We start from the raw sequence: 17,862 nt of genomic DNA, 5'->3' as shown, positions 1-17,862 counted from the left end.
CTCCTCTGGTAAGTAGCATTAGTTTCACTCCCTTTCTATTACTTTGCATTCTGCTGTATTTGATATAATTATGAGGGTCTTTTAAGAGACTTTTATTATAAAGTTTTTTTGGTTTTTTTTTTTGGTCTTATAAGGATTTGTCTAACATGCATTGCATGTGTTGAGATCAGAGTAGCCTATTAACTCATCATACACAGAATGATATGTATTTCATAAATATTATGAACATGAGGAAATGTGCAGAGAACTTGTTCTAAGCTTCTGGATTTTCTTTTCTTATGTCCTGGTCTGGGTCAGAAAAAGATGTAAAAGCACTACTTAATTTGTCTCTAATATTTTCTCTGTAGTTAGAGTACAGGGAGAAATACCTTCAGGGGCCCATTTCACAAAGCCCACTTTAAATAAGTTAGCATTCCTGACGTAAAATTTAACAAATGCAATAACAGTTCATTTGTTTTATGCTTAATTTCAACAATATTTTCTGTCAACTCAAACTTAGATTCTCAAACTATGATTAATTCTCATGAAATCATGATGTTTATGTCAAAAAGGCAAAGGCTAAACATTGGATAATTAAGTAATAAGGTGGTAAATACAAAAAGCCTCACATTAAACAAATGAACTGCTATTGCATTTGCTAGGTTTTATGTCAAGAATCCTAACTTAAATAAACGTGCCTTGTGAAATAAGCCCCTGAAAGCATTCCCCTCTGTAGTATTGCATGTTAAAGGAGAAAAGCACTACATTGTTTTATGCTGTTTTAAAGTCTTACATAGTGTGTACCTGTTTATCATCTATAAACGAAATTCAATCTGGGATGTAAAAGAAAGCAATGATTCTTATTTACTTTCTTCCCTAAATATGACATATAATGTTTATACCTACTACCTTGTTGCTCCACATATTTATAGTACGATAATAGAACCTATTCGACATTTCAGTGTAATTTTGCTAGACTATCTTGATCTTCAACCCCATTTTACCCCTAAATATTTACACAGCACTCGTAGTTTGTACTTCATACTGTTACGTCCCTAGGATGTATGTTTTGTTTTGCTTGCTTCTCTTTCGTTCTATCGCTCTCTCACTCTTGTTTATTAGGAACCTGCCTACTCATGCATGTGATTGGCTGGAGTCCTGTAATGATGCTTACTGTGATTGCATGAGGTACTTCTTTGACAGCTGCACCTGACGTCCTCGAGGCTTTCCTCCATGGTGGCTTGGGACGACTGTTTTTAGATCAGAACTGCAGCTCAGCAAGATGTTTGTTTTATGGCTAGTATATTGTCTGTCTTTGTCCGAAATGTATTAGCTCAGCTCTACCCCTTGTTCTCTGCCCAAGTACCTATACTGTTTAGCAGTAAGCTCATGATCTTCCTCTGTAACTTTCACTCTTATGCCGACCAGGGTGTAGGAGTGGCTGCCATTTTTTTTTTTACTTTTAAATGTTTTCTATTGTTTTTGATATAGTCTGGGAGTTAGGTAGATGGTGTGTATTTGTGTTTCTTTATTTTGGCATAGGTAAGTTAGTTCTCTAAATCCCTAGCTAGCCTGGTTATGTTTGTTGTGCATACTCACTCTGTGTTGTGCAAACAAAAGAATTAACATGGCTTGATGTGTTTAAATGTCAACTGGGTCTCTTTTGTCTTTTTTATGTTATGACCATCACAAACCCCTAGACAGGTCATAACAGTACTTAGCCAGTTAATGCCTAGAACATGTCAAGTCAGGTCACCTTCATTTCTATAGCACATTTAAAAGACAACAAGTGTCAGCCAAAGTGCTGCACAATAATATTAATTCAAAATAACCACTACTAACTAATCAAAACTACACAATCCATTCAACAAGGAAAATAACATGCACACAAAACTAATCAAATAAAAACTATAAAACAAAAGAAGAACTACACTGACAGGACACAGCAAACCAAGATAGAACAGATACTGAAAGCATATTCATTAAAAGGACTCGATTGCCTGAGAAAATAAATGGGTGTTTAAATTTGACTTGAAAAACGTCTGTGGTGGGGGATTCATTTATGAAAAGCTGAAGGTTGTTCCAGAGTTTTTGGGGCAGCTACAGAAAAGGCCCAGCCACCTTTGAACCTCAGCCCAAGATCGTGGAATGGCTAAGAGCAACTGGTTAGAAGATCATGGGGCTTGTGAGGTCAAATATAAACAGAGGAGGTCAGGGATATAGCTTGGAGCCAAGCCATGCAAAACTTTAAAAATAAATAATAAAACTTTAAATTCAATTCTGTATTTTACTGGTAACCAGTTCAATGACCCCGTAGTACCAGTCAGGAGCCTGTGGCTGCATTTTGGACCAGCTGTAGACATAACAAGCTTAACTGACAAGTTCCCAAATACAGCGAGTTGCAATAGTCAGTACGAGAGGAAATAAAGGCATGTTTCCAAGTCCTTAAAAGACATGTTGCTTTTCATTTTTGCTATACTCCTAAGTTGAAAGAAGTTGCCTCTCGCAACAGCATTTATTTGCCTCTCAAACTTAAGAACAAAATCAAATACCACCAAGATTTTTTTACATGGCTATCTACATAAGATAATAATGGCCCCAGATCATTAGCTATAGCTCTGGGCAGATCAACATTTCTGAAAATAATAATATCTGTTTTGTCTTGGTTTAGATTAAGAAAGTTCTTAGACATCTATCAGTTTATATCTCTCAGACAATCAAAAATGAGGCACAGAGAACCATTTTCACCTGGGTTAAGCAAGAGGTAGAGCAGTGGGTGAGAACAAAATAGGACCTAAGACAGGGCCCTGAGACACCCCACAAGTAATCGGCACTGAGGAGGAGGAAAAGTGAGGCAAACCTCTTCGGTGCAGTACTCTGGATGCCAACACCACACTTCAGAAAATAATGTGATTGACAGTGTCAAAGGATCTAAAAAAATTAAAATAGCACACTTTCCAAAGGTGTGCTCTAAAACCTGACTGAAATGTATCTTGGATATTATGTATGTCTGAAAATGAAGAAATTTGAAAAAAGGCAATCTTCTCCAAAACTTTTGACAAGAACGGTAACTTGAGGACCAATGGATCCAAGCCAGACATTTTTAAAATAACAGCACATTTTTAAGACATGATGTGGAAGTTGTAGGCCTCATACACATAACTAAATCAGTTTGATAAGACATTGATAAGACACAGGCTCAAATTCACTAAGGAAAACAGAACATGTAGGTGAATCAGAGGGGTCATGGGCCAAAGATGAGATATGTGATCTTATATTGTCAATTTTGTGGATAAAACATAATCTTCAATTTTGTAATGTAATGGTAATGTAATGGTAAAATGTAGTAGGTTATGTGTACTAAAAAGAAATTTATGACTACAAGAATGTTTGGCAGTTTTGCAAAGTATTTTGTCATAGCAGCTTTCACCATGCACTGACAGTTAGGTAGACATTCTCTGAAAATCTGTTGAGAAACTCTTTTTTCCATTTCCATTGGAGTGTCATTACTGAACCATGGCTGAGACCTTATTTTGGAGTAATTAAATCAATAACATCAGCACATGTAGAATTGAATAAAGCAGTCAGCTCATCAGCTCTAGTGCCTTGAAGAGGATTCTCAATAGTACAAACTAGGGGAGAATTTACATAGACAGCTGAAAACTGCATGAAAGAAGACAAACATGCATCTACTGTCTCTAAATTGCACACCGAGAAACCAAGTGACAAAACAAGGTCTAAAGTATGTCCATGCTCATGTGTGGGGCCAGTATCAGGCTCAGTCAGACTGAAAGAGTCAATAAGCTGTAAAAATTATTCTACTAAAGGCTTGAATGGACAGCTGACATGAATGTTAAAATCACTAAGAACTAAATAAAATAACTAATAAAAAGTAAGAAAAAAATCCTGAAAAAAAATTATTATTGCTTTTAGGGGTTCTGGACACTAGAACACAAAGCACAGAACATGACAACTCCACTTTACACAGCTGCACTTTAAAGCTTAAAAACTCTCCCACAGCTAACAAATAGCATTTAAAAATGATCTCTAAAAAATAGTTGCAAGGCCTCCCCCTTGGCCAGTGGTTCTATGTGTATTAAAAAGGTACAATCACTTGAAGAAAACTTAACAAGCAGGCTTGAATCCCCAGAAGTTAAAGAGAGTACTAAAGTCCACTACAGTAAAATTACTTAATGCATTACTTAACACAAACAAACACAAGAGAGCAGCAGCAGGCAGGCACGCCAGCATTAGCTCACCCAGAAGTGACAAGGAACAAAGTAATTTAAGTAATCTGTATTGGAAGATGTCATCAATCTACCCAAAATAAATATCTAATACTTTGGAGTTTGCACTGCACACTTACCAGGAGCCGCATTACAGAAACATCCTAATTTAAGGCAAGTTCAAGATAACTCGTGTTACAGAAGCAAATTTTATCTTAATTTAGGAAACATATCTTACTGTATCTCGAAGTTAGGAAATCGTAAACTACTCAAATAAAAGCACCACTTTTGCAGTATGAATAAATGTAAAGGCATTATGCTAGTTATTGCCTATCATAGTTGTCCAAACATGAAATTATCTTTTTATAAAATGTTCTGTAATGCTTTCTGATTTTTACGTGCTTTAAAAGTTGCTAAAATGATCAACTTTTTGAATCCAACATGACCAATTGCCAAACATTTGATAAAGATTTCCGATGGACTTCAGCTACTGTAAAGATTTTTATGTTTCTAAATAACACAGTTCTTTTTTTCCTTAAAAAAGACTATCCTTAATGTTCCACACTGATTTTCAGACTTTGAAACACATTTACTTCAAAACAAAGGGATGCAGTCTCACTTCCTGCTCTAAAATGCAGGGGTGTGGCTAAAACAAGGCTCAGCCTGCAGACCAAAACTCGATGATCATCAAAAAAATGATGATTTTGCATATATTTACATTATCGATATTTCTTTCAATACCTTGGATGTAAATAGATCATAACATAATCTTTGTAAATATCTAGGACCTGATTATGTAATATTTTGTTTAATAGCTTTTAATAGAACAATTTAGCACAAACATTTTGGCACAATCGCCTGTATATTAGTCCTCACGATTATCTGAGGTTTGATCATTTTATTACCAAATTATGATTTTAACATTGTCTCATTTATTGTAATTGTATGACTGTGTATTTTTATTGAATTTAATGAACAAAAAAAAAAAATAAAAAAATAAAAACAGTAAAATATTTCACAGAAAAGGGGTTTAACACTTTATGTTTAAGTGCCCTTATTACAATGTGAGTGTTACGACCCGTCTAGGGTAGGCCGCAACATAAAAGTGTCTCCCCCAACTTCCCATTACCAACCCGCCAGACCAATCACACTCAAACACGTATTACTAGTCTCATGAGTTTTATTATGGAAAGTGGTAGCTTAAGCTTCAGGGGTGGTTTCAGCCAAAAAAAAGAACAAAGAAAATTATACCTCCCCAATCAACTTACTTACCTATACAAAATAAAAGAAACAAAAATACAAAAACATAACCTACCTCCCTCAGCAAAAACAAAGACAAAGAAAACAAGGCTACACCCCCTACAGCTTCCAATCTAGATGTCTAAGTCTTCTTCCACCAAAGTGGGCAGTTTAACACAACACATTAGACTAGCAACTACACGGACAGTAGGCCCAACTACTCAGTGTTAGAACTTCCTGGTCTGGCTGGTCCGGCGACAACACCAAGGGAAGGAGGAGGAGCCTTGAGGAAACCGGTCACCAGGCTTATAAGCTCTTGCCCCGATCTCAGCACAGCCAATCAGCGCGCCCATTACACCTCCCTCAGCAGCAGCACCTGACGGCTATGATGGAAGAGCAGGAAGCTGATGAGAACGGAAGCTTGTGCAAGAGAGAAAAGAAAAAAAAGACATGTAAATAATAAGTCGTTGGACGTAACAGTGAGAAACAATGTAACTGTACTACTATTAACTACTGAATAAAAAGTAGATAGGATATGGAGTGTAAGTGTAGTCTCTACTCTGTTTAAGCATGACTAAACACAAAAGAAAACACAAAAGAAAAATTACATAGCGTAATTACTGGTTATGATAAGAGTCTAGGACAGATATTGTGGCCATATTAGAAGTATGACAATATACGGTAGATTTTATCCAATTAATAATGTGCTCTAATTCTTTGTGAGATTAATTTTGTTGTAACGAGACAGAACTGGCCAGACATGTGCAGTTAAGAGGTCAAAAGCCAGGAAGGTCCAAATACAAAAAAAAGATAAAACATAACAGGGACTGGAACCAGCAAACAGGGTACAAAAGAGGCAAGACAAAGGCAAAGTCGAAAATACAGATGCAAAGTCTGATACACAGTAAGGCAGTGACAACAAGAATGAACGCTCAGCAGCTCTAAACATAGAAACAATACCTCACACTGCTCTAGTCTAAAGCCTGGGCTTACAGTATATCCTAACTAGGTATGTTCACATGATATAGAGAACAAGTGAAATAGGTCTATATTCAGGTGAGGATGAGTACTGATTGGTGGATGGTGGTGGAGCCTCAATCACATTATCTCCCAGAGAGTTCTGGGAAATGGAGTTTATTAGAGAGTCTGAGCTGGAGGGATGCGTGACATTTGTCTGCACTTTGGTATATTAACTTTGGTACATGCATATATATGTTATTAGCTTTTGCTAATTTTATCATTGTTATTATTAAGAACACCCATGGTGAGAAATAAAATTCTAGAAATTCCTTGGCATAAATAAATGTATTTGTCTCACTTTACACTCTGCAAGCTGAGAATGACTTTTTTGGCACTGACAGTGTAACATGTTAATTACACTAGATATAATGCAGTATGTTAACAATTCATAATGTATAATAAACATGGCTATAAGGTGTAAATCATTTTGGTAACACTTTCTATGGATGTCACCTTTGTAAGCATTTATAAACACGTTATAATGCATTCGTAAGGCACTATAAACATGGTTATAAATATTTATAAAAATGAATCACACTGAATTACACTTTAAATGTTACATTACATCACAACAAACCAAGTACCCATCAGCCCTTCCCCTGAACTCCCTCTGACATCACACTTAGCATGAAGTCACTGTGGGTGAAGGCCTGGAGAGGGAGAGGTGAGATAGTCGAGTGCTGTCATTGTAATTTGTTCCCTCACTGGTTCTAACGTCAAGCACTAGAACCCTTCACTCTGTAATATCACTGCACTACAGTAATGCCAATTTCTGCTAGCATTCTATTGGATATGCAGTGTTAAGTTAGTGCCAAGCTAACGGTGGTGTACATTGACTTTCCCACATTGGGTAAAACACTGATGGCAGCTCTAGTTTAAACTCTGACATTTGAAGCCTGTAATGTGCTTTATTATGTATGTTTTAGTGTTTCAGTAAATCCTTCAGTAAATATTTCAACTTGAAGCCTCACTCTTAACACTGGAGGAGGCTTTAGTACAGTACGCTTCACTTTACTTAGAGTGGACAAATACGACTTAAGAGCTCTTATAATTTGTTATGAACAGTACTTATAATGCATTATGTTAACAATTCATAATGCATAATAGGCATGGCTATAACGTGTAATACATTTTTGTTATGTTTATGATGCCTTCTGAGTGCATTATAACGTCCTATGAATGTGTTTATAGATGCTTACAAACATGATGTTCATAGACAGTGTTACCAAAATTTCTTCTTACTAAAGGTTGGTGAATGAGGCCTATTGATTTTCTGAATGTAGTTAAACAGGTTTAAGCAGAACATACTTTGGTCGTCTTCTCCCACAGCAGGACAATCTTGGAATTTTCACAGCAGTCAGACAGATAAACCATAAGCAGTCAGACTGCTTTTAAACCATAAAATACCCTTTTCATCATCAGTGTTCACAAGATGGCACTATGGATCATCAGTGTCTTTTTTCCTATTAATTACAAATAGTACTGTTTGCATTGATGATATCGTGGAGTACAGAGTTTTATTTCTCATTTTGAAATGCCCACAAGATGGCACTATGGATCTCCAATGTCTTTCTTCCTATTACTTGCAAAATAGTACTGTTTGTATTAATAATATAGTGACCGTGCAAAAGGAGTGTCAGGAAAAGCCGTAATTTCTGTTTAACATCTTCTCTTTTATTAAAGAAACAACAGAAAAAGTCCCTGCCTACAGCCAAACTTGCAGGGGAGGTCACCAAAAGATTACATTACATTAACAATTTCATTACATACCATGCCCCAAAGCCCCATTCTCAGTACCAGAGCAAATGGCAGCCACCCCAGTATTATCTTCACTTACATTTGAGAATGTCGGCAAGTAAAATAAACATAAACCCATCAAACAGTCAAATCATTGTCAGGCCCTTTTTTCAGTTCTGTCATGTTAACATGAGTAAATGTGAGAAACAGAAGTTTGTGGTTGGCTCATGAGGCTTCCTGTACCAGTAAAAGATTGACAGCCACAAAATAAAGGGAACTCTGATTGGTCAAGAGCTTTTAAAACATGCACGGACTACGTGACTTGTGTGAAGCAGGGTGTTAACATGTTCTCAGCATTGTCTGTTTGAAAACGAGGTGGATGAATGCGTATCTGTCTTTACAGATGGATGATGTGTATGAAAAGAAAGGCATAGGTTTGTGGGCTCACTGATGCTTTTAAAATAGTAGATAATATAGTTATATCTGCATGGTAGATGGTGTGACCCCCTCCTATCACCATTATTGTGAAGTGGTCAGTTGGTGAATTTCTCTACAATGAACCACTCCGACCACTGTGAATGACTTGGTCATATCTTAATCGCTGAATTAGGTATACATTTTTAACCTACCATACAGCATGACATGATGTTTTCAAAGGCTGTGGCTCAATTGGAAAAGTATATGGCTTTAGAATGATTGAGGGCTGAGCACACTTCCTTCAATGCATATGAAATCTGTCCATCTTTTCAAAGAGCATCATTGTAAGCATGATGTTCAAGTATATCTATACTAGTACCAGATGGGCAGACACATGAGCTTGCTTAGATGTGGAAGCTCTGACAGGTCAAGAGTATTATGGTGTGCTTTGATGCATCTTCTCCAAAGCTCTCCTGAAGTCATTTGTGTTCCTCTCATCTTCTATGACTCTCACTCTCAGTCTGATCACCAGCAAGAGTACATGACCAGGAAGTGCCATGTTCACATACTAGGCCTTTGCATATATATGTGCTACCAGCCTATCATGAATAGTTGTTTCAATTGAAAGGCAAAAGTCTTCAAGTAGCAGACATGATGCTCAGTTCTCTTTATGTATTTTGTCATCCCCAGAATTATTCTCCAGACATCAGCAAATTTTGAAGAAAGCGTCCTCTTGGAAGGAGACAAGGTGTGTCTTACACAATGCTAAACTCTTTGATCTCTTAGCAAAACTGAAACTTCGTTTATCTGCTGTTCACATGGATCTATACTGAAACTGAAAGCTCACACTCAAATACATACATATGTAAACACAAATGCAACAAACACACATCAGCCATAACATTATGACCACCTTCTTGTTTCCATGGACCCTCACAGAGCAGGTGCTACTTGGGTGATGGATCATTCTCAGCACTGCAGTGACACTGACGTGGCAGCATGTTAGTGTGTGTTGTGCTGGTATGAGTGGATCAGACACAGCAGTGCTGCTGGAGTTTTTAAACACTGTGTCCACTCACTGTCCACTCTATTAGACACTCCTACCTTGTAAGTCCACCTTGTAGATGTAAAGCCAGAGACGATAGTTCATCTCTTGCTGTCCAGTTTGTGTCGGTCATCCTCTAGTCCTTCATCAGTGGTCACAGGACGCTGCCCACAGGACACTGTTGGCTGGATATTTTTGGTTGGTGGACTATTCTCAGTCCAGCAGTGACACTGAGGTATGTGAACACACCTAAATACGCCATACTTATTCCAACATTCTACTTTTTTCAATCCCTTCTTTCTGTTTTCTATAATCAAGTTTTGCAACAACCCCCTCCATATCACCTTCAAGTTCCTCCTTACCTTAATGCTGGTCTCTCTAACCTTCTGGTCTTCTAAACATGCCCCCACACCCCTATCCAATTAATGTTTAGACAGGCATGATTTTGAACTTGCCCTTCAGCTTTGACTTGGAGAAACAAAAGCATATCGTACAAACAATCAAAGTAATAGAGAACCAAATTGTGGTGTTGAATGTAATTTATTAATTACATTTTAATGTCCAGTGAACTGAAGTGTTATGAATGAGGCTGCAGCAGTTGTGCTTTCAGTTTTGTAGTTCAGGCAGTTTGAAGTCTGTGGTCATTTTCACTGCTAAAAGAATAACCACAAGCTCTCTGATGGGTTGAGAGCTCTGGGAGGGTACATTTCCGTGCACTATATTTAAACTCTACCAGAAGAACTGATCTTACTAGAGCTCTTAATTTTTCTGCTCACATATACAGTACATTCAGTTATACAGCTGAATTTTAACTCTAACTCTAAAACCAGCTGCAGACATGCAAAATCTGCACAACCAAAAGAAGATCTAGAGCTACAGGACAATGAGTAGGAGAATGGGTGACTATAGTGAGTAAATACAATTTTTAAATCATTATATATTTTAAAACTTATTTAAAATGTTCTCTCTAGGTGCAAAATCATGAATGGCTTTATTTGATAGCATTAAAATGTTAGATAATATCAGAGAAGTTCAGAACTATTAACAGTTAATATTAAAGGAGAAGGTGATGATTTTGTGTTGCAGACATTTACACCTTTTCCAATTGAGGTGTTTCCAAATGGTATTGTGTAGGAACACTATCAGTATATGAAAATGGTATTATAGACAAATTCACTGTAATGCTGGAGTTTTCTGTGACATTTCGTATTTAATACAAAGTAACTGTGCGTTAACATTTGCATATATATGTTGTTTTTGAACAATCTGTTGCGTAGCTTGTGTTTACTTCTTTTCAGTTCAAAAATCAATAAAGGTTGACCAGGGGTGTCCACAGTTTTGAGTTTAACTTTATCTTCTTAGTTAATAATACATAAGTAAGTATAATACTAATAGACATCATGTTAATATGAGGAAAAGGGAAATCAGATAAATGGATAAAGACTTTGAAAATGTAAAGATGCAGAATGTACTGTGTGACGGAGAAGACAGGGTACCTTCATTCAGTGTTACTTTCACTTTTGACTTGCCGATGATATCATCAGTCTGTAGTTCTCCTTATCTGTTGTGTTTGGTAAAGTCTTACTAGTCTTTATTTACAATACTTAGCCCCTTGTTTCTCAAGCTTTCTTAATAACATTTATTGTTTTTGGGCTTTATTCATCTTAAATCAGTTTACAGGTATGGATTTGTCTAAAATCTAAAAGCTTTGATTCTTAGCATGCTGAAGTGTCTGCTCTGATCTTGAATTTGAAAAGTCCTAATGAAGCTACACTCACACACATCCTACCATGTCTGGCCCTTTTACATTAAAAAAAAAACCCCAAAAAAAACCAAAAAAAAACTATTAACTATTAGCTGCTTGAAAAAGATTTGGTATACAGATTTGCTGGCACCCTTGGGAAATATATACAAAGTTACTTTTTTTAGTTTGATATTAAATTGAAATATGATCTCTAGAATACAGGCTAAGGAAAAAGTATCAACAAATGTCTTTTAACATTGTGAAAGAGTCAAATAGGGGAGGAGCTTACATTGTACAAATGGCATAATGCAGCTCCAGCTGAGAAAAGCTTTAAGCAGTTGCTACAAGACAGTGCATGATTCCTTAGTCAGTGGTGGTCTTATGGTGGTCTCTTTTATTGATGGATTGTGGGGAAGGAAGATATCCTGCAGTCTGTTACTGTCTGTAACAGTGTGTGGATGCAACATAGGTGTTTCTAATAAACTGCATCTGTCTGACAATGCTTTTGTGTGAAATCTCATTTAATTGTTCTGTCAAGTGATATTTGTTTATTTATTTATTTATTTATTTATTTATTCATTTTGCAGTGCGTTTGCTTGACAGTGAATTCAATGAAACATCATCTTTCTCTTCTGGTAAGTAGCACTACTTTCATACACTCCCTTTCTATTTGGGTGAATCAGCCACCCATTAGTGGTTGAAGCTGGTGTGGTGTGTTGAGCCAGTTAAGTTTGGCTTGGTCCACAAACGGTAAAAGAGTAAAAAATAGTAGCTGTAGCTGCCCTTGCTGGTCAAAGTTGGTATAGCATCCTAAGTGTTAGCTGTTTAGCTACCTGGGTTTTAACCTGGTCCCCAAAGGTGTAAGGGGAAAAAGACACCCCCTGCTGTTCAGAGGTGGTGTAACATGCAAAGAACCCTGCGCAGAATGTAAATAAAAAACGAATTCAATGATCTGCAAATCATGTAAACCATATTTTTCAAGGAAAATACTACAAAGACAAAATATCAAATGTTGAAACTGATTTTGAAAAATATATGCACGTTTTGAATTTGATGCAAACAACACGTTCCAAAAAAGTTGGGACGGGGGCCTGTTTACCACTTCATCACTTCTTCTTTTATCAACACTCTGTAAGTGTCTGGGAACTGAGGAGACACTGCTGTAGTGTTGAAAGTGATATATTTTCCCCTTCTGGTTTGATATAGGATTTCAGCTGCTCAATAGTTTGGGGCTCATTTGTTGTATTTTTGTATGTAATAATGTATTAAATGTTATCAGTGGGTGACAGTCTAGATTGCAGGCAGGCCAGTTTAGCACCTGGACTCTTTTAATACGGAGCAATGCTGCTGTAATACATGCAGAATGTGGTTTTATATTGTCTTGCTGAAATAATCAAGGCCTTCCCTGAAAAAGACGTCATCTGGATGGCAGCATATGTTGCCAAATTATGTATATATCGTTCAGCATTAATGGTGCCTTCACAGATGTGCACGTCACCCATGCCATGTGCACTAATGCCCTTTACCATCATGAATACTGGCTTTTGAACTGTGCACTGATAACAAGCTGGTAGGAGAGGTGAGCCTGGAACCAGAAGTTGTGAGTTCCACTCCCATGACTGACTAGGTATACCTGGTTGTGTTCTTGGGCAAAGCACTTATTCACAATTTCTCAATATTTTCTCTATTTTGATAAACCCACAGAATACCACTAAATTCAGTGTTCAATTTCAGTATGTAAATGTTCAGTACTTAAGAGATCATTAAATGTTTTTCATTTGGACAGTGGTCTATTACTATATCATACAATTTTCAGAGCTAAACATCTAATGAAAATTTTTTAAGGACTAATTATTTATGTCAAAACAGGCAATAAATGTTATTTCTTTCCTTTTTATGTATTTATTCTTATATGTTATTTGTACTCCTTTTTCAGCAGTCTTGGAAGGAGAAGATGAAATTGAGATTGATCTTGGCCATACTGGTAAGTCATGTTCTCTTATTAAATAGATAATATAATTATTAACACACACACACACACACACACACACACAAACCAAAGCTCTGGCAAAATTTCCACATCTATGGGTGTTTTTCCCTGGATTCTGGAGGTCCAGATGATGTATTAAAACATATGCAGCTTGCAGGCAGACTACATGTGCTGAATGGCAGTAGGTTTTAAGTTTTTCAAAATGTATGGACAGATGATCTTCATATATCAATATGACTGGTAGCAAGAGCCTTTGGCAAACACTAGCAAATACATTTTAGACCTCATAGAACACAAAGTACAGTTTAAAATAAACGTATGTGTTAAGTTGTCTTAAATGGTATTACCTCAAAATCAGAATTCAGACCATAAGATCTCAGTAATATCCAAGCCCCCCCCAAGACCATTGCCTGTTTGATTGTTTTTATTATGTGTTTACATGTTTCTTTCAGATTTAAAATGGATTTCTAATCTGACACTCGTGCTGGTGGGTAAGACCGGTGAGGGAAAAAGTGCAACAGGAAACACCATCCTGGGCAGGAAAATGTTTGAATCAAAGCCCTCTGCTGGAAGTGTGACTAGAGAAACTAAAAGAGTTGATGGGTTAGTGGTGGGTAGAAAGACTACAGTCATTGATACTCCTGGGTTTTTTGATAATGTAATGGATGACAAATCAATGAGGAAGGAAATGAAAAGGTGTCTTGAGATTATCCCAAAACCATACGGACTACATGCCATTCTGCTTGTTGTCAGCCTGACAGGGAGGTTCACTCAAGAGGACAATAATGCTGTGAAGTGGATCCAGAGTAATTTTGGAGAAGATTCTGTGAAATACACCATCATTCTGTTCACTCATGCCGATCAGCTAAATGGGACAAAGCTGAAAGATTACATACAGAGTTCACAAGCACTTACAGATGTGATTATAAGCTGTGGTGGCAGATATCATGCAGTAAACAACAGGAACATAACAGATCGTACACAGGTTACAGAGCTGCTGAAGATCATAGATAAAATGGTGCAGGACAATGGAGGACACCTGTACACCAATGACATGTTTAGCAAAGCCCAGAAAAAGATTGACCGCCATAAAAAGTTAGAAAAGGTAAAGGATGTAGCTCTAGCAGTGGGTACTGGAGTAGGAACAGCAGGAGCTATAGCTGGTGGGGTAGTGCTGGGTGTAACAGAACTAGTAGCACTACCAGCTGTGGTACTAGGAGCAGGTGCTGCAGTGGCTGTGGGATCAGGCATCAACTTGGCAGTGAAGAAGTTTAGGAGTAATAATGAAAATGAAGCAAAAAAAAGTAGATAAATGAGTAGGACTCAAATTAGAGAGTCTGAAACAACACAAAAAGAACACAAGTAAAGATTATAGACAGACGTTCAGTGATAAAATATAATATGGAGGTATATTGTTTATATTTACAGTCACAAATTGCAATGATATGAATTAAAAGGCCTTAAGCTGTACTAAGAATTCCCTGCTTAAGGATGTAGCTTTGTGAGGCTCCCGAGCAGTCCATCCATCCATCCATCCATCATCTAAACCGCTTATCCTTCTGGGTCGCGGTGGGGTGCTGGAGCCTATCCCAGCTGTCATTGGGCGGAAGGCAGGATACACCCTGGACAGGGCAGACAGACAGACATACACACTCACACCTAGGGGCAATTTAGCATGTCCAAGTGGCCTGGCTGCATGTCTTTGGACTGTGGGAGGAAACCGGAGTACCCGGAGGAAACCCACGCAGACACGGGGAGAACATGCAAACCCCACACAGAAATGACCCTGGTCGCCTGGCTGGGAATCGAACCCAGGCCATTCTTGCTGTGAGGCGACAGCGCTACCCACTGCGCCACCGTGCCGCCCCCTCCCGAACAGTGTAATCATCCGTCTAATCATTGGCCCTATCTTCAGGAGATCATGAGTTCAATCCCTGATGATGCTACAGCCATCCGTGGCCAGGAGTCCAAGAGCGCACAATTGGCCTTGTTCTCTGGGTGGGCAGGATGGCCCCCCCTTCTCCCCCCATCACCCAGCATGATGCTAGTCAGCGCAGACGTCTGCTAGCTGACGTAACAGAACTGGCAGTTTGCGTTCTTCTTCGAGTGCGTTCAGCTGTCCAATGACGTTTGGTTAGTGGCAGTTCGCGCTTCACAGGTATCAGAGGAAACCTGTGTTAGCCTTCACCCTCTTAGCACTGGTAGCATTGTGTGATTGTGGGAGTCTTAACTAGTAAATGGAATTGGACATGACTAAATTGGGGAGAAAATTGTGTGGGCGGGGGGGGTTTGTGTTGGGGGGGGTGATGTAGCTTTGTTTAAGTAGGTCTAGGCTGACAGGCATCTCGCATAGTTTGGCTTCACTGTAAATGTACCAGATACAATGTAAAGAATGTTATTCAAACATCTTAAAAACTTCAAATATCAATGGTTTAAGATAGAGCTGCCATAAATGTGACAATTAATGTACACAAGTTCTAGCTTGGTGCTAACATAACATTGTCCTGCACTAGATGAAAATTGCATATATGATTGTATGATATGCATGGCTGTTGAATGTTCATTACTTCTGAATTAATACAAAATTAATGTTTTCATTCAAAAAATAAATTAATTTGGACATGTCTTCCCATAATGTTAACATCAACATAAATGTTACATTAACATTAACATTAACTTTTTGATAATCATTATTTTCAACCTCTTGAAACCTCTGCAACCTCTTATCCTCTCAGCTCTGTCCACATTTACTTCTTTTCAGCAAGCAATTTAATAAAGAACATGTCGTTTATATATAATCGACTAGCTATTATTCAACAGTGCAGTCTTTTATTAATATGCTTACATGTCACATTTCCAAAAATGATGTGTGATTGTTGTAGTGTTTGATAAATAAAAATTATGTGTCAGTTTTATCTGTATGTGTAATTGATGTATTTTAAGACTCTTTCATTGAGGCAGTTCAATGAATCTGGCAGGAGTCTGAAAAGACAACTTCAAATGAATTACCTTTAGTATCTAATTAATATTCAAAGAAAGTTTGCAATCCATCAAAGTGGCTACATCTTAGCTAAAGCTAACACCACTTGCTATGCAGAACTCAATGCATTAATTACCAAGACAGCATCACAAATCAGCTGAGTTCTGTATTTATGTGCCATTACATTGCTTACATTAGCTACTGTTATTAAGGAGAGTGATTTGGAGAAGTGTAACACCGTGAGTGTGTGGAGAGAAATCAGACTTGTCAGACCCGTAAGATGAATTTGCTGTATTTTTTTCTACTTTTTTATTCTTGTCATTATTATTTTTTCTTTTTCTTTTCTTCCTAATTCCTACTTTTTTATTTGTATTATTATCAATTTTAAGTACCATGAAAGCTGTTTTGTGCACAATATATTCCAATAAAAATGAATTATGGCATGTATGTAGTCATTGAAACTGACTAGTGTTGTTCATTGTTCATCGTTGATCTTGTAACTTGTTACATTCAACATTACTTACTGTTTTTGCAAGATACACTACTACTTTATAAATGTTAATATTCTGGCTATTGTTGGCAGACGTGTTGGAATGACAACTGCACTGCTGTGGGGCTGTAGCATGATTTTATTTAAGGAATAGAACATAAGAGGGAGTGTGTTATCGCGAAATGACATCACTGCTGTGATTTGGTTGCAGTAGATCATCATAGCCGTGATGTTATAACGATAACACACTCCTCGAGTGTTCTATTGCTTTTATACAACAGTTAAATAAATAAACTAATAGATAAATAAACTGGGCTGTGAATGTGGCATTTAATATGTTTTAATGTTTGCAGTTCCTTCCGCCAAATTATAGTTCCTTAACAACCAGCTTGTTGCTACGTCAGAGTAACGAGCTCCGCCCACTCGCTGCACAGCTGGCAGTTCGTTCTCCAGCTCCTTACACTAAATTCCCAAACTGTCATCACCACTGAGCAGCTTTTCAGTCGGCAGCTGTGACAGAAAAACAGCTAAACAACCTGGAATCAGCCAGAAATGAACCCAATACCATTCGCCAAACGTGTAGTCTGATCTTCAGAGTCTGACCAAATCAGACTGAGCCATAAAACTGCCGCAATATCAAGTTTAGCTCAGTTTTGTCAGTTTTTGCCAGATCAGTATTAATGTTGTTTTGTTCCAGCCAGTCTGTAAAGCATCTTACAGCCGGTTTTGTTTGGCGAATGGTAGTGGGTTCATTTCTGGCTGATTCCAGGTTGTTTAGGTGTTCTTCTGTCACAGCTGCCGACTGAAAAGCTGCTCAGTGGTGATGACAGTTTGGGAATTTAGTGTCGTCTCATCTTCAGAGTCTGACCAAATCGGCTGTCGGTCAAATGTGATCTTGAAAGTGTCCATTTTCTGTTTGTGGCAAAGTAAGAAGTAAAAACGTTCAAATGGCTTGAGCGTCTCCTACAGCTGTCAACAGCTGCGTGGCCGGAACT

At 37.7% G+C, this 17,862-nt stretch overlaps 2 protein-coding genes across 2 annotated transcripts in view; both read left to right on the top strand.

Annotated features, from left to right (window-relative positions):
• LOC118803214 (NACHT, LRR and PYD domains-containing protein 12-like) overlaps positions 1-1,698 on the top strand; it is a 19,012-nt gene extending 17,314 nt beyond the window's left edge. Inside the window, exons 12-13 of the mRNA XM_036563745.1 lie at positions 1-8; positions 1,102-1,698. The exon at positions 1-8 is cut by the window's left edge and continues 40 nt beyond it. The gene's annotated coding sequence lies outside the window, so the exon portion shown is untranslated. The remainder of the gene's footprint in view (positions 9-1,101) is intronic.
• An 8,820-nt stretch (positions 1,699-10,518) lies between these two features.
• On the top strand, positions 10,519-14,738 carry LOC118803216 (GTPase IMAP family member 9-like). The gene is made up of 4 exons (XM_036563747.1): positions 10,519-10,571; positions 11,995-12,042; positions 13,347-13,391; positions 13,850-14,738. The coding sequence occupies exons 1-4, from the start codon at positions 10,547-10,549 to the stop codon at positions 14,707-14,709; spliced, it is 978 nt and encodes a 325-aa protein (XP_036419640.1). The 5' UTR covers positions 10,519-10,546; the 3' UTR covers positions 14,710-14,738.
• Positions 14,739-17,862: the final 3,124 nt, after the last annotated feature.

This window comes from Colossoma macropomum, unplaced genomic scaffold (genome assembly GCF_904425465.1).
Source record: "Colossoma macropomum unplaced genomic scaffold, Colossoma_macropomum, whole genome shotgun sequence".
Lineage (NCBI taxonomy): Eukaryota > Metazoa > Chordata > Actinopteri > Characiformes > Serrasalmidae > Colossoma > Colossoma macropomum.
The sequence above is the reverse complement of the archived record's forward strand: the minus strand, read 5'-3'. Positions and strand labels throughout refer to the sequence as shown.

Coding starts and splice junctions, on each gene's coding strand:
- LOC118803216 (XM_036563747.1), top strand. CDS start 10,547: ATGAGTAGGAGAATGGGTGACTATA. Junction 12,043..13,346: donor AACATCATCTTTCTCTTCTG/GTAAGTAGCACT, acceptor CTTTTTCAGCAG/TCTTGGAAGGAGAAGATGAA. Junction 13,392..13,849: donor GATTGATCTTGGCCATACTG/GTAAGTCATGTT, acceptor TGTTTCTTTCAG/ATTTAAAATGGATTTCTAAT.